This window comes from Melopsittacus undulatus, chromosome 3 (assembly GCF_012275295.1).
Source record: "Melopsittacus undulatus isolate bMelUnd1 chromosome 3, bMelUnd1.mat.Z, whole genome shotgun sequence".
Lineage (NCBI taxonomy): Eukaryota > Metazoa > Chordata > Aves > Psittaciformes > Psittaculidae > Melopsittacus > Melopsittacus undulatus.
This window is the reverse complement of record NC_047529.1, coordinates 16,366,393-16,378,636: the sequence shown is the minus strand read 5'-3', so window position 1 is coordinate 16,378,636 and position 12,244 is coordinate 16,366,393. Positions and strand designations below refer to the sequence as shown.

General features: G+C 53.4%; 1 protein-coding gene across 1 annotated transcript; it reads left to right on the top strand.

Annotated features, from left to right (window-relative positions):
- The first annotated feature begins 317 nt into the window (after positions 1 to 317).
- On the top strand, positions 318 to 12,181 carry CTSB (cathepsin B). The gene is made up of 10 exons (XM_034060428.1): positions 318 to 405; positions 5,795 to 5,946; positions 6,431 to 6,516; positions 6,896 to 7,010; positions 7,258 to 7,376; positions 8,165 to 8,250; positions 8,944 to 9,090; positions 9,748 to 9,864; positions 10,630 to 10,758; positions 10,850 to 12,181. Exons 2-10 carry the CDS (start codon positions 5,821 to 5,823, stop codon positions 10,945 to 10,947), a joined length of 1,023 nt encoding a protein of 340 aa, XP_033916319.1. The 5' UTR covers positions 318 to 405; positions 5,795 to 5,820; the 3' UTR covers positions 10,948 to 12,181.
- Positions 12,182 to 12,244: the final 63 nt, after the last annotated feature.

Sequence of the window (12,244 nt, the reverse complement as noted above, 5' to 3'; positions counted from 1 at the left end):
ACAGAGGGGAGATTGAGATGAGCTCTTAGGCAGAAGTTGTTCCCTGTGAGGGTGCTGAGGCCCTGGCACAGGGTGCCCAGAGAAGCTGTATCTGCCCCATCCCTGGCAGTGCTCAAGGCCAGGTTGGATGGGGCTTGGAGCAACTTGGTCTAGCGGAAGGTGTCCGTGGCTGTGGCAGGGGTTGGAACTGGATGAGCTTTAAGGTCCCTTCCAACCCAAACCACCCTGTGACTGTACAACCCAGCCCCGACAGGACCCAACCTCACTGCGCTACCGCAAGCGGGGCGGGCCGCGGACCGGATGCCGTCACGCCGGGGGCGGGCCGGGCAGGGGGTGACTCAGCCGCTGGGAGCTGCCCTTTCCGTGGCCGCGGGGTGTGCGGGGCCGGTCGGGAGCTGCGGAGCGGTGAGTGCCGAGGGGACGGGCCGCGACCGGCGTAAGGAGCACGGTGCGGGTACTGCAGCGGGGCAGAGGCAGGGCAGGTGCGGGGATGGGATGGGTGCTGTGCGGCACGGCTGGGGCAAGGGGACACGGGTGGGTCCGTTGGGATGGGGCACCCCTTGCGCTGCCGCTGTGGGGAGCAGCGGGGGTACCCAGACCTGCGCCCGCTTGGTGCTGCGGAACACCCATTGGGCAGCAGTGGTGTTTCCCGGGGGTATTCTGGGCGGTGGTGGATGCAGGAAGGATGCTCTGCGGCTCGGAGGTGAGGTTTGTTGCAGGGAAAGTGCTATTAACCCGCAGTGCTTCTCAAAGGCAGCTAAACCTTCCCATAAGTGCCACGGGAGGAGAAAGGAAACCGTGTTTATATAATGCAGATGGGAAGAAAAACAAACCAGCCCTGCTTGTCAGCTGAAGGAGGTCGGTTTGGCATCAGCTGCAGTGCTTGTGGGAAGATCCCGTGATGCGCGGCCGAGCTGGGGTCTGGCATCAGGACCATGGCTTGGAGATGGCGCCGGGTAAAAGCTGCCTTGGTTCGCCTGGCACGCAGCCTGGCTGCCATCCATATATAGCTGTCACCCATACACCGCACCAGCGGGGCTGCGCTGCGGGCGTGATGCAGCAAAGAGCTCTTCCCTTTGCCTGTTTATCTAGAGGTTGCAAAGTTGAAGGTTGCAGAAGAGGGTAGGGAATTTCAGTAGAGCAGGGTGTCTCCTGGGGGCTTGTGCAAGGCTCTGGTTTCTGCAATGGGGAAAAAATCAGTGCAGCTCCACTGGGGAGGAAGCTTGCACTGTGTGTGAATGGAAGCTGTAGAGGCAAGCACTGCAGGTTGTCTCAAGATGTATTTATTTTGCCAGATATCAGACTTCTGGTAAAGATTTAGCTTTCCTGGGAAGGAATGGGTGTGGGAAAGAGGAGAATGGGTGTGGGGAAGAGTGCTTTGTGCTTTTTTTTTTTTAAGGAAAATATTCAAGCTTTGATAATTCAATAATAACTGTAATGTAGTCACCAGGCCATGAGTTTGGTGCTCCCAAGCTGAGCAAGCTAAACTGGACTTCACTGTTTATGTGCTTGCTTTATTGTGGCTTAGAGTCATGCACAATCGTTGGCAGCTAGAACAAAGGACAAAGCTCAGCCTGGGTGAGGAGGACACATGACTTGGGTTTTGCTGAGCACCTTTTACCTTGGAGGGGTGGGGGTGTTGCAGCTGTGATCATGGGACAGCTCTTATCTTCCCCTAACCCTTGCAGAAGGGTATGTGGATGCCTCTGTCTGTGCCTGGAGGGGTTTAGCCCAGACAGTGGAGGAGCTGAGAAGTGCTTCAGGGCTGTTATCTCATGGCCTGACCTGCCTGACCAGAGTCATGTGAGCTGGGCTTTCCATAGCCTGGTTGGGGTTTTTAGGGTGGTTGGTTATTTCTTGACTATGCTCTGTTAAATGGGACTTGGGGGTTTGGAGTTCTGGGTGATATCCTGCAACCTTTGTGATGGGACTCTGCAGCAAGGAACTGCAGAGGGGGTTCTTATAGCAGGCATTGCACATCTCCCCTGGCTGCTAGGAGGAGTCTGTGGGACCCTACTGATAACATGGTCCATACAGTTGGATCTCTGTCCCTGGGAAAGCAGGCAGGAGCAGGCTCCAGCTCTGAGATCTGCTGCTCAGGATGGATGGAGAGGGCACCTGGGTGATGTCAGCTCCTTCCATGTGCCCTGTCTATTTCCAGTTGCAGGCAGCTCAGCAGGACTCTGATGCAGCACCATTTGCAGCATCTCTCTTTTCTTCTCACTCTCACACTGCAGCCACCCTGACCAGCTCATGCTGGAAAACCTTCAGCCTCTGTGCTTCCTCCTCACTGGCTCGCACAGGAGTGTCTCAAGGGCTGCTCTCAGGTGGCCCAAATCTCCCCTTTTTAAGCAATGTCTGAAGTGCGAGGGTCCTGATCAGGGTGTGGTGTGCTGGTGGGCAGAGCTTCCTGCAGTCATTTCCTGTTCATCCTTCAAGAAACTGAGGGTGATTTGAGTCCCAAATCCCAGGTATTTTGGGTCCCAAACCAGGGGGCTTATTCTCAGCTCCAAGGTCTGCAGCCCCAGAGGAGATGGAGGGAGCCTGAGACGCTGTTGGCAAGCCCCAAACATCCCCCTCCCACCTGGAGAGTGTGGGGTGAAGCTGCTCTGTATTAAGACATCCAACAGCCAAGCTTTGCTTGTTTTCAAACTGTGGTGGGATGCGACCTGTGGACACAGCTTGAACAGGGTTATCCTTGCGCTGCGAGGCACCTGCAGGAGATCGGGGGGTGTAAAGGGAAGGAGGTTGCTGGCGAAGCTCCCCTGGCCTGTTCAGTGCGCAGGCTCAAGAGCAGGTCTGTTGGTGCAAGCCTGGTTTTGGTGCTGCTCTTGTGTTGATACTAAAACATGGGCTCTGTGGGGAGGGCGGTGTGTGTGGAGGAGATAGCGGTGGAAGTGCACGGGCTGGCACTGCGGGGGAAGTGTGTCACTGCTGCTATCTGCGGGAAGGGGGGGCTGCCGGGGGGGCAGCAGCTCTTGCTGTGCTGCCGATGGAGGAAGCGAGTCCTGCGGGTCCCGTGCTCCCTATTTATAGCTCCGCTGTACACAGCGCGCTCCTGGAGCTGGGGGCGGGGAGAAGGAATCACATGAGATCGAGGATTTCCCCTTCCTTCTCCAAGCAGAGCTTGGGATGTTCCGTGCCGTCCAGCGGTGTCAGCTCCCTCTGAGGCCTCGCAGCCATAGGAGAGACTTCATGGATTCGTGGAATGGTTTGGGTTGGAAGGGACCTTAAAGCTCATACAGTTCCAACCCCTGCCACAGGCAGGGACACCTTCCACTAGACCAGGTTGCTCCAAGCCCCATCCAACCTGGCCTTGAACACTGCCAGGGATGGGGCAGCCACAGCTTCTCTGGGCACCCTGTGCCAGGGCCTCAGCACCCTCACAGGGAACAACTTCTGCCTAAGATCTCATCTCAATCTCCCCTCTGTCAGCTTAAAGCCATTCAAAAAGCCCCTCTCCAGCTTTCTTTTTAGCCCCTTTAGGAAGCACTGGAACTGCGCTAAGGTCTCCCCTTAAGGAGCCTTCTCTTCTCCAGGCTCAGCTCTCTCATGGCCCATAGGGAGGCTTCATGCCAGCGGGAGGTTTGGCAAGAGCCTTGTTTGCTGAAACAACCGAGTGGCTCCCAGCTATTCAGGTTGCACTGGGCCGTGTCGCGGTGCTGCTGCTGGGTGTGCTGGCCGCTGGCCCTGCCGTGGGGCGGGCGCAGGGCAGCAGAGCATGGAAGGCGAGAGCCGTCCAAGGGGAAACTGCCTGGTATCACTTTCAGTCTGGTTTCAGGTTGACTGGAGCTCCAGGTCTGTGGCTGTGTGGCCCTGTAACCTGAGGATGTGAGATATCCCTCGTGCACCCATCAGGAGCTGTATTGATGTGGGAGGCTTCACAGGGCGGGTTTGAGCATGCCGGGAAATTTACAAGCACCCTATTGAAAACACAAGTGTATCAGGTGGCTTCTGGCCTCAAAAACACTTCCCTTCTGTGCTACAGACAGTATAGAGTTGACTGCAGGAAGTGCAGCGGGTTTGGGGTTTGATTTGCTTTGGGTTTTTGTTTTGTTTCCAAGGATTTTCCATTAGAAGAGTTGCTTCAGGTGAGGCTGCTCACCTCTGGGCTTCCTATGGCCATGTTGAAGGGCACAAGGCAAACCCCGCAGTAGCCTTAGGAATGCGTGTATATTTGTTTCTCTGGCCATAACCTCTTTCCTGCTGCATAAGCACCAGAGAGACCCTTGTGTGCGAGAAACCTCTAAGCAAGGAAATAGAAACCCCTTCCAAGAGGTGAGATTGAGGGGCAGGAGAACCCATGTGCTGCTGAAACTCAGCTGGCATTTGGGCTGGGCATCCTGCTGGAAGCACAGAGTGGGGATAAAACCCAACAAATGGTGGAAGGAGGAGGGAGGGGGAGAGAAAGCAAGCCCCTTTATACAGTTAGCTGCAGCCGCCTGGGCTTGTCCCTGGCAGAAAGTAGGGCACTCCTGCTGGGTTCTCTTCTCTGGGAAGGCTAAACTTGGCTGTGAGTAGGTGGTGGCAGCCTGCATAGGAAACACGTGTGCATCTCCCCATCCCTGCCCCGGCTCAGCCGGCTCTGTGGCCGCGGGGCTGGAGTGCTGCTGCCAAGCGCTGCATGTCCGGCTGCTCCGGTGTATTTGCCCAGGAGGGCTTAAACCCAGGCTTGGACAGGTGATCACATGTTGAGCTCACTGAGATGAGTAAGAGATAAAGCTTAAATATCCCTGCTGCTCAGGCTGCTGTGGAGGGGCAGAGCTCATTGGGGTGGATGTGGGGTTGGTGGGAGGGGAGCTGGGAGGTTCTGGAGTAGGGTGCCCTGGTGTGTTTGCAGGGATTCAGCAGCTCATGAGCAGAGTGTGTGTCCAAGTCAGGTGTGGGGATGTGGAATGAATGGTGGTTGCTGATGTTGGGGCTGTAAGGGAGAAGCTGCTGCTTACTTCAGCTAAATAACTGATATCTCTTAATAGGGGGTTAAATTGGAGTTGTGCAATTTAATGTAAATTAGGTTAAAGGAGGCAGGAAAGCAGAGAAACCACCCAATCCTGGAGCATCTTTGTACTGGGTGATGCCTGTGGTTCTGAGTAGGAGGTTGTGTCTCACTGCTGCTGTGATCCTGGATTTCCCCTGCATCTCTGTTCCCGAAATCAGAGACTGTCCCTTTGCCTTGTGCCAAGGGAAGCAGCTTCACAGCATCCCTTATGAAAAACCCCAGTGGGAGGGGAGCACAGGCAGCTCTGGTGCTTGCAGACATGGGCAGGGGGTCACTACCCCAGGGCTGTAACCTCCATCAGGGTCCCCAGGGCATTGGGCTGGCTAACGTGAGGCCGTAGAGTCCAAAAATGTGATTTGGAATGATATCCTCACAGGAAAGAAGAGCAGGCACTAGGGCAGGGGCTAGCAAATCCCTGAGGCTGCAGTTTGATGTGGAGGTGGGGTATCACTTATTCCTTCTAGCCCTTATTCTCCATTTTTGTGGAAGTAAACACAGCCTGTAATACCCTCCAAATCCCTTGGGTCTGCTTCAGAAGATACTTCCCTGCTGCTCCTAATCCTGCAGTGGTCAACAAACAGGGCTGCCTTGTCTGATTTCTTATGAGCTGCAGGAGGGGGGTGATTACTCTGCTCCTGCGTCTCTCCTGACCTTTGGGGTAAACTGGGATTGGGAGGGACTTTATGCAGCCACGTGTTTTATCCTGCCACGTGGTGCTGCGATGGTGCTTCTGCCAAGCCTTGGGTCCAAGCCCGCCTTGGGAAGGTTTCCAGTGATGTCCCAATCTGGCTGCAGGTGGAGTGTCCCAGTCTATAGCCAAGATGTGGCCGTCCGTGTCCATCCTGTGTGTCCTTGTGGCCTTCGCCAATGCTCGCAGCATTCCTTACTACCCTCCTCTCTCCAGCGACTTGGTCAACCACATAAACAAGCTCAACACCACCTGGAAGGTGAGTACTGGCTTAGTGAGTACTTTTGGATGCATTGCTCAGCAGTCTCTTTGTGGGACTTTGGGAGTCTCACCATGGTGGTTGCTTCAAAGCAGCCTTGGTCCCAGTTGCGTTCTCTAGTGAGTTCATGCTGTCAGGGATTCCCATGGTGACAGTAACTGTGGATCTCCTCTGTGGAGCAGAGCAGTGATGGGTCTATAGAGTAGGAGCAATGATAAGAGGAGGAAAGCTGGAAACAAGCAGCAAGTGTTGGTGACCTGGCCAAACCCAAGTTGCAGTGGCCAAAGGCTAGGGTTGGACCTTAGCTTGCTGGTCATGATGCAGTGATCAGGGAAGGGGCTGTGTTGTGTGTCTGTAGATAGCCTGGCTCTTAGCCTCTGGGTTGTATAGCAAGTGTCAGACACTGGTTGGATCTGAGCACCAGGCTGGTCCCAGCATTGGTGGCAGTGAGGAGCTGTGTCCCATTTCTCTGTATCTCTTCCAGGCAGGACACAACTTCCACAACACTGACATGAGCTATGTGAAGAAGCTTTGCGGCACCTTCCTGGGTGGGCCCAAGCTCCCTGAGAGGTGAGTGCTGGGAGAGGAAGATGAGCACCCTGTAAAAGCTTGTGTGGGTGCTCCTGACGCATCTGGGATGCGCGAGGGTCTCTGGGATGCAGCTTGGTGGGCATCATGCATGGAATTAAACGCAGAAGCATGTGGAAGGGGGTGGGAACATCCATCCTCTGTTCTGTTAGATACTTGACCAATCATACTCCTTGAAACATGAAACACTGGAGGAGCTGCTGACCTGGTCTGAGGACTTCAGACGTATCTGTGCTCCTTCACTAAGCAAACAAGAGCCTTTGTCCTCCAGGTCACCTTCAGAGGAGGTTGAGGAGACCTGTGCACCTGGTCCTGTTCCACTGGTGTTCCTGTAACAGCACTTCTCTCTTCTCACTTCCAGGGTGGATTTTGCTGCAGATATGGAGCTGCCCGATACCTTTGACTCACGGACACAGTGGCCTAACTGCCCTACCATCAGTGAGATAAGAGACCAGGGGTCTTGTGGCTCTTGCTGGGTAAGTGCATGTGCGGTTTGAAGTCATGTTGGTACAGAGTTTGCTGGACAAAAAGGATGCCATTGAGTTTGGTACCAAACTGCATAAATGGGGAGATGCTGGAGGCATCCTGCAGTATCTGAGCTTCTCGATGGGCTTATGCTAGCCAGGCTTATGCTTGCTGCACTCATTGCCAGAAGGCTGCCTGGTGTCTCTCCCATGGCCAGCTCTAATGGTCTTCCCTTGGGTTTCTGGGGGCTGCCCGCAGGCTTTTGGTGCTGTAGAAGCAATTTCAGACAGGATCTGTGTTCACACAAACGCCAAGGTGAGCGTGGAGGTCTCGGCGGAGGACTTGCTGTCGTGCTGTGGCTTCGAGTGCGGCATGGGGTGAGCTGCTCTTGGTTCTTGTGCACTGAAAAGGTGGGTGGGAGGAGCAGGGGCACAACCTGAAGATGCTGATCATTTCAGCCCTGTCTTCCTGACAGGTTGGATGGGGATCGGATCAACCTGGTCTAGTGGAAGGTGTCTCTGCCTGTGGCAGGAGGTTGGAACTGAATGAACTTTAAGGTCCCTTCCAACCCAAACCATCCTGTCGTTCCTGGTCTCCCCATGAGCAGGCAGTCTCACTAGTAGTTTATGCTGTTGATAGTGGAGTTAGGTGGGAATATAAAGGTGACTGCATGGACTGAAAGTCCTTCTGGGGTATATCCTACCTCCAGCAGCAGTGGATGATGATGGCTGGTGGTGAAAGGGCAAGCACATAACGGTGCTTTCCTATACAGAGTTGTCAGCTGCCTAATGCCAAGGAAGGATCTTTTAATAGCCCCAAGCCTTGGTGTTCAGGCACAAGCCTTTTGCAGTTGTAGAGAGCAGGATGGGGATTTGGGTCTCCAAACCATGTAGCCTCTGCTTGCTCCTGGCAGCCATGGCTGACCCAGGGACCTGCTAAGGGGGCACCACTGCTTTGGGGTTTGGAGGCATGGGTGCTCTTAGCTGCTCCTTGCCCTAACACTTTGGTGTGTTGAAACCTGGAAACCCTGGGGAAGGCAGGGACTCAATGTGCTGAAAACTTCCCTTCAGCCACCTCAATTTACCACTCAAAATCAGTGACTCAGTTTATCCCAAAGGGAATGGCTCTGAGCAGGCTGGAGCTGGAACTACTGCTCTTTCTCCAGGTGCAATGGTGGTTACCCTGCTGGCGCATGGAGGTACTGGACAGAGAGGGGCCTGGTGTCTGGGGGTCTCTATGATTCCCATGTGGGTAAGTCCTGGCAGATACCCTTGTGACAGCAAAGAGGAGCACCTCTGCTTGGTGCTCCGTTACAGGTTCATGCCCTTCACAGTGCCTCTCTTCTGGTCTCTGTTGTTGTGGATGGTCCCTCCCTCAGGTCTGGGATCAAATACCTCCATTATCCCAGATGGCTGCTCCTGTGACCATCTATGGCTCCTTCTGGTCAGCCCCTGGGACAGGGGTTTAGGAGCAGCACGTAGTGGCAGGAGGGACATCCAGGAAAGGAGCACAGTAGCCAGGCTTAACAACCCTGCAAGGGTTCTGCTGCCATCCCTTGCAGTGCTCAAAGCCAGGCTGGATGGGGCTTGGAGCAACCTGCTCTAGTGAAAGGTGTTCCTATGGCAGGGGGTTGGAAGTGTATCTTAAGGTCCTTTCCAACCCAAACCAGTCTGTGATTCTGTGATTCTATAGCCATGAGTTGGTTCATGTTTCCGTCTTTTCCATCACATTGTCAAGGGGGAAGTGCTGGGAAGCAGGTCCAGAGGGAAACCCATTGCTGAGGCAGGGGTTGCCCATCCAGCGGTGGCAGACCCCACTGATATCTGTGGGATTTCTGGGTCAGAAATCCTATCTTTTCATGGGTCATCTGGTGCCTTCTCCAGCATGGCTTTTGGACAGGGGTGCTCAGGGACAGCCAATTCATTACTGTCTCTCTGTCCACAGGCTGCCGTCCCTACTCCATCCCACCTTGTGAGCACCATGTCAATGGCTCCCGGCCACCCTGCACTGGGGAGGGAGGAGAAACACCGAGGTGCAGCCGGCACTGCGAGCCTGGATACTCACCCTCCTACAAGGAGGACAAGCACTATGGTAAGGGGGTGGCCTCCAGCACTGTTCGATGCATAGCAGCTCCAGAGCTGTTCCCAATGGGGCTGGCAGGGTTGGACCTCTTCCTAAGCTGGTTTATGGTGGTTATTCTCTGTGCCCTCAGTGATGGGCAGTCCTGCAGCAAACATAAGCCTGGTGGATGCACAGTTTGTATTTGCTGAGGCGCAACTGAGACAGGGGAACTGATTTCTGGGTTGAAAATCAACCCAGCATGCCTGGGTTGAAGAGGATGGTGGGAGTCTGGTATCAAAGTCACCTCCTTCTTACTCCCTGGTGGTAGCAAACCCTATACATGTAAGATAATCTCATTGCTTCTTTGGGATTTATCTTGGCTTTGACTAATTTGGGTTGTTTTGGAAGTGGGGATGAACAAGGAGAAAACTTCCCATTGAAGCTGTCTGAAACAGGTCTTCAGGTACAGAATAGGACTTGAGTTAAATCACTGCTTCTCGAAGAGGGATGGTTGGAATTCACTTTTCCTGCCTGACTGTTAGTGCCTCTGGAGCAGTTGGGTTTGAATTCAACCTTTAAGTGGAGAAGAGCTTTTGCAGGGGCATGCTGAGCAGTCTCTGTCCAGCCATGCCAAGATCTCTGTAGCCTGACAATGCCATACTAATGGTGGGACTTTTTACTTCCTAGGCATCACCTCCTATGGTGTCCCTCGCAGTGAGAAGGAAATAATGGCTGAGATCTACAAGAATGGCCCAGTGGAAGGGGCCTTTATTGTCTATGAGGACTTCCTGATGTACAAGTCTGGTGAGCATCAGCGCTGAGGCTGTAGGGAGCCCTGTTCCCTGCTACATACATAGGGTCCATCCCTCTATTCACTTTTGAGAGATCTCAAGTTCATACTAGAGTATCTGGTGTTACAATAATGTGGGAACAAGATATCATCTCCTTTATCCATTGGTTTATAGCAAGGGGAGTAAGTGCTTGGGACAGGCTCAGGGAGGAAGCCCCAGTGGGGACCCTCCCAGAATTGTAGGGTTTAGAACAACAGCTAAGGTTTTAGATAAGATCCTGATAGATGGCTCGCTTGATGTGAACCCCTGTTCCCTGTTATGAACTGCTTGGGATGTGCTGCCTTTGGGCCCCTTGCTGAGTGGCTCTGGGTGTCCTGTGCTGAGCTGATGCTTAGCATCAGTCCTTCCTTCAGATTCTACACTAAGCTCCAGGTTTGCTTTAACTTGGCAGAGGAGAGACTTAGATGAGATCTTAGGCAGAAGTTGTTCCCTGTGAGGGTGCTGAGGCCCTGGCACAGGGTGCCCAGAGAAGCTGTGATTACCCCATCTCTGGCACTGTTCAAGGCCAAGCTGGATGGGACTTGGAGTAACCTGATCTAATGGGATGCATGCCTGCCTGTGGATGGTCTCTAAGGTCCCTTCCAATTTAAACCATTCTGTGATTCCAATGGTTTCTTGGCTGGTCTGTGGGGTTTGCTGTACATTGGCTCACAAGCTGTGGGCGCTCTGAGGCGCAGCAGCACAATGCCCATTGATGTGTTGGTGTGTTGCCTTGCAGGGGTCTACCAGCATGTGTCTGGCGAGCAGGTTGGAGGCCACGCCATCCGGCTCCTGGGCTGGGGTGTGGATAACGGCACTCCTTACTGGCTGGCTGCTAACTCCTGGAACACCGACTGGGGCGACAACGGTGAGGCACCCTGCATGCTGCCAGGGGGAACCCCTTCCCTGATCTCCATGGTCCAATGGGGATGTTGACTTGTGCTGTTGGCTGCTTTCAGGCTTCTTCAAGATCCTCCGAGGAGAGGACCACTGCGGCATCGAGTCTGAGATAGTGGCTGGTGTCCCCAGGACGGAGCAGTACTGGAAGAGGATGTAACCTGATCAAACAACCCTGGGTCCCCAATGCTTTTAACTGATAGTGGGTTGGGTGCAGAGCTCCCCCTTCTAAGAGACTATAGTTGAGGTTACTTTATTAAAGCTTTTTTATCTTTTTTTTTTTAACTGTATGGTGGAGCTGGAGGTGGAACTGCTCTCCACCACCCCTCTGCTCCTGCTGGGTTGCAGCTATGGGACATTCCCTGCTCAAAGGACTGCTGAAGGGCTCATTGGCCTCTTGTGCCATGATATTTGGTTAGCCTGGACCCCTTCCAGCCATGTCTGTAGCTGGGAAGGTAGGAAGCAGTAGCTTTGTGCTGGGACTAGGGGCTTGGTGGGGTGGTGGAAATGGACCCTGCTGGGAAGCCATGGCCAAGGGTGATTTGTACGCCCCTGACTGGGCTGTTCTGATTGTTGGTGCCCAAAATAAGCAGGGTATGTTAGCGTGTGCCTTCAACTGGTTAAACTTAGAGATATTAATGATGATGTACTGATGAACTTGATATGGGGCTGGCTCTGGCAGGAGCTGCTTTAAGGCCCCTTCCTGCCTGCAATAAGTCCTTTGTGCATTGCTTGCTCCATCCACTTGGCTGCTTTTAAACCACTTGTTCCTCAGCTGTTTATCTGCTTTATCTGCTGTAGTCTGGGGTTATTGGTCCTAAGGAAGGGCCTGGCTGGAGCTCCATGAGCCTCTGACCTAATGTCCTGCAAGCATCTAGGAGCATGATGGAAGGAGCAAACCACTTCCTTGCAGCTTGATGTGTACAGCAGGGTCATGCCTTGGTAAAGTGTTGCACCTAACACTGATGTGGTGCTTTAGGGTGGCCTGTGCTGAATGCTGAGCAGGGATGAGGGATGGTCCCCCAGTCTGCTGCAGGGAGCTCATGCAGATGCTTGGAGGATTCTTGCTAACTTGCACACAGTGGGAGCTTTTTTTCTTTCCTTTTTGAGCCACAGGCATTAAGGAAGAAGAGAAAAATCCTTATTTTTATTACTGGAGGAGGTGTAATAGCTGTGTAGGAGGAATCGTGATCTGCTGACACTAATATAGTGGAAGAGCATTTCTTTTCATTTTAAAGCACAAAGTATATTGCTGAGGCTACATGCCTTGAACATGTGAAGCAGGCTCTCCCTTGAACTGTAAAATAGCCCCTTGCCTCTGCTTACTCACCAGTGAGACAGAGCTGTGGTGTATGTGATTGGAACAACTGTGCCAATAAATGATTTCTCCAGTGTCTTGTCTCATAGCTCTTGGTTACTTCTGCTTGACCTTAAACCACCTCAAACTATATTCCTGT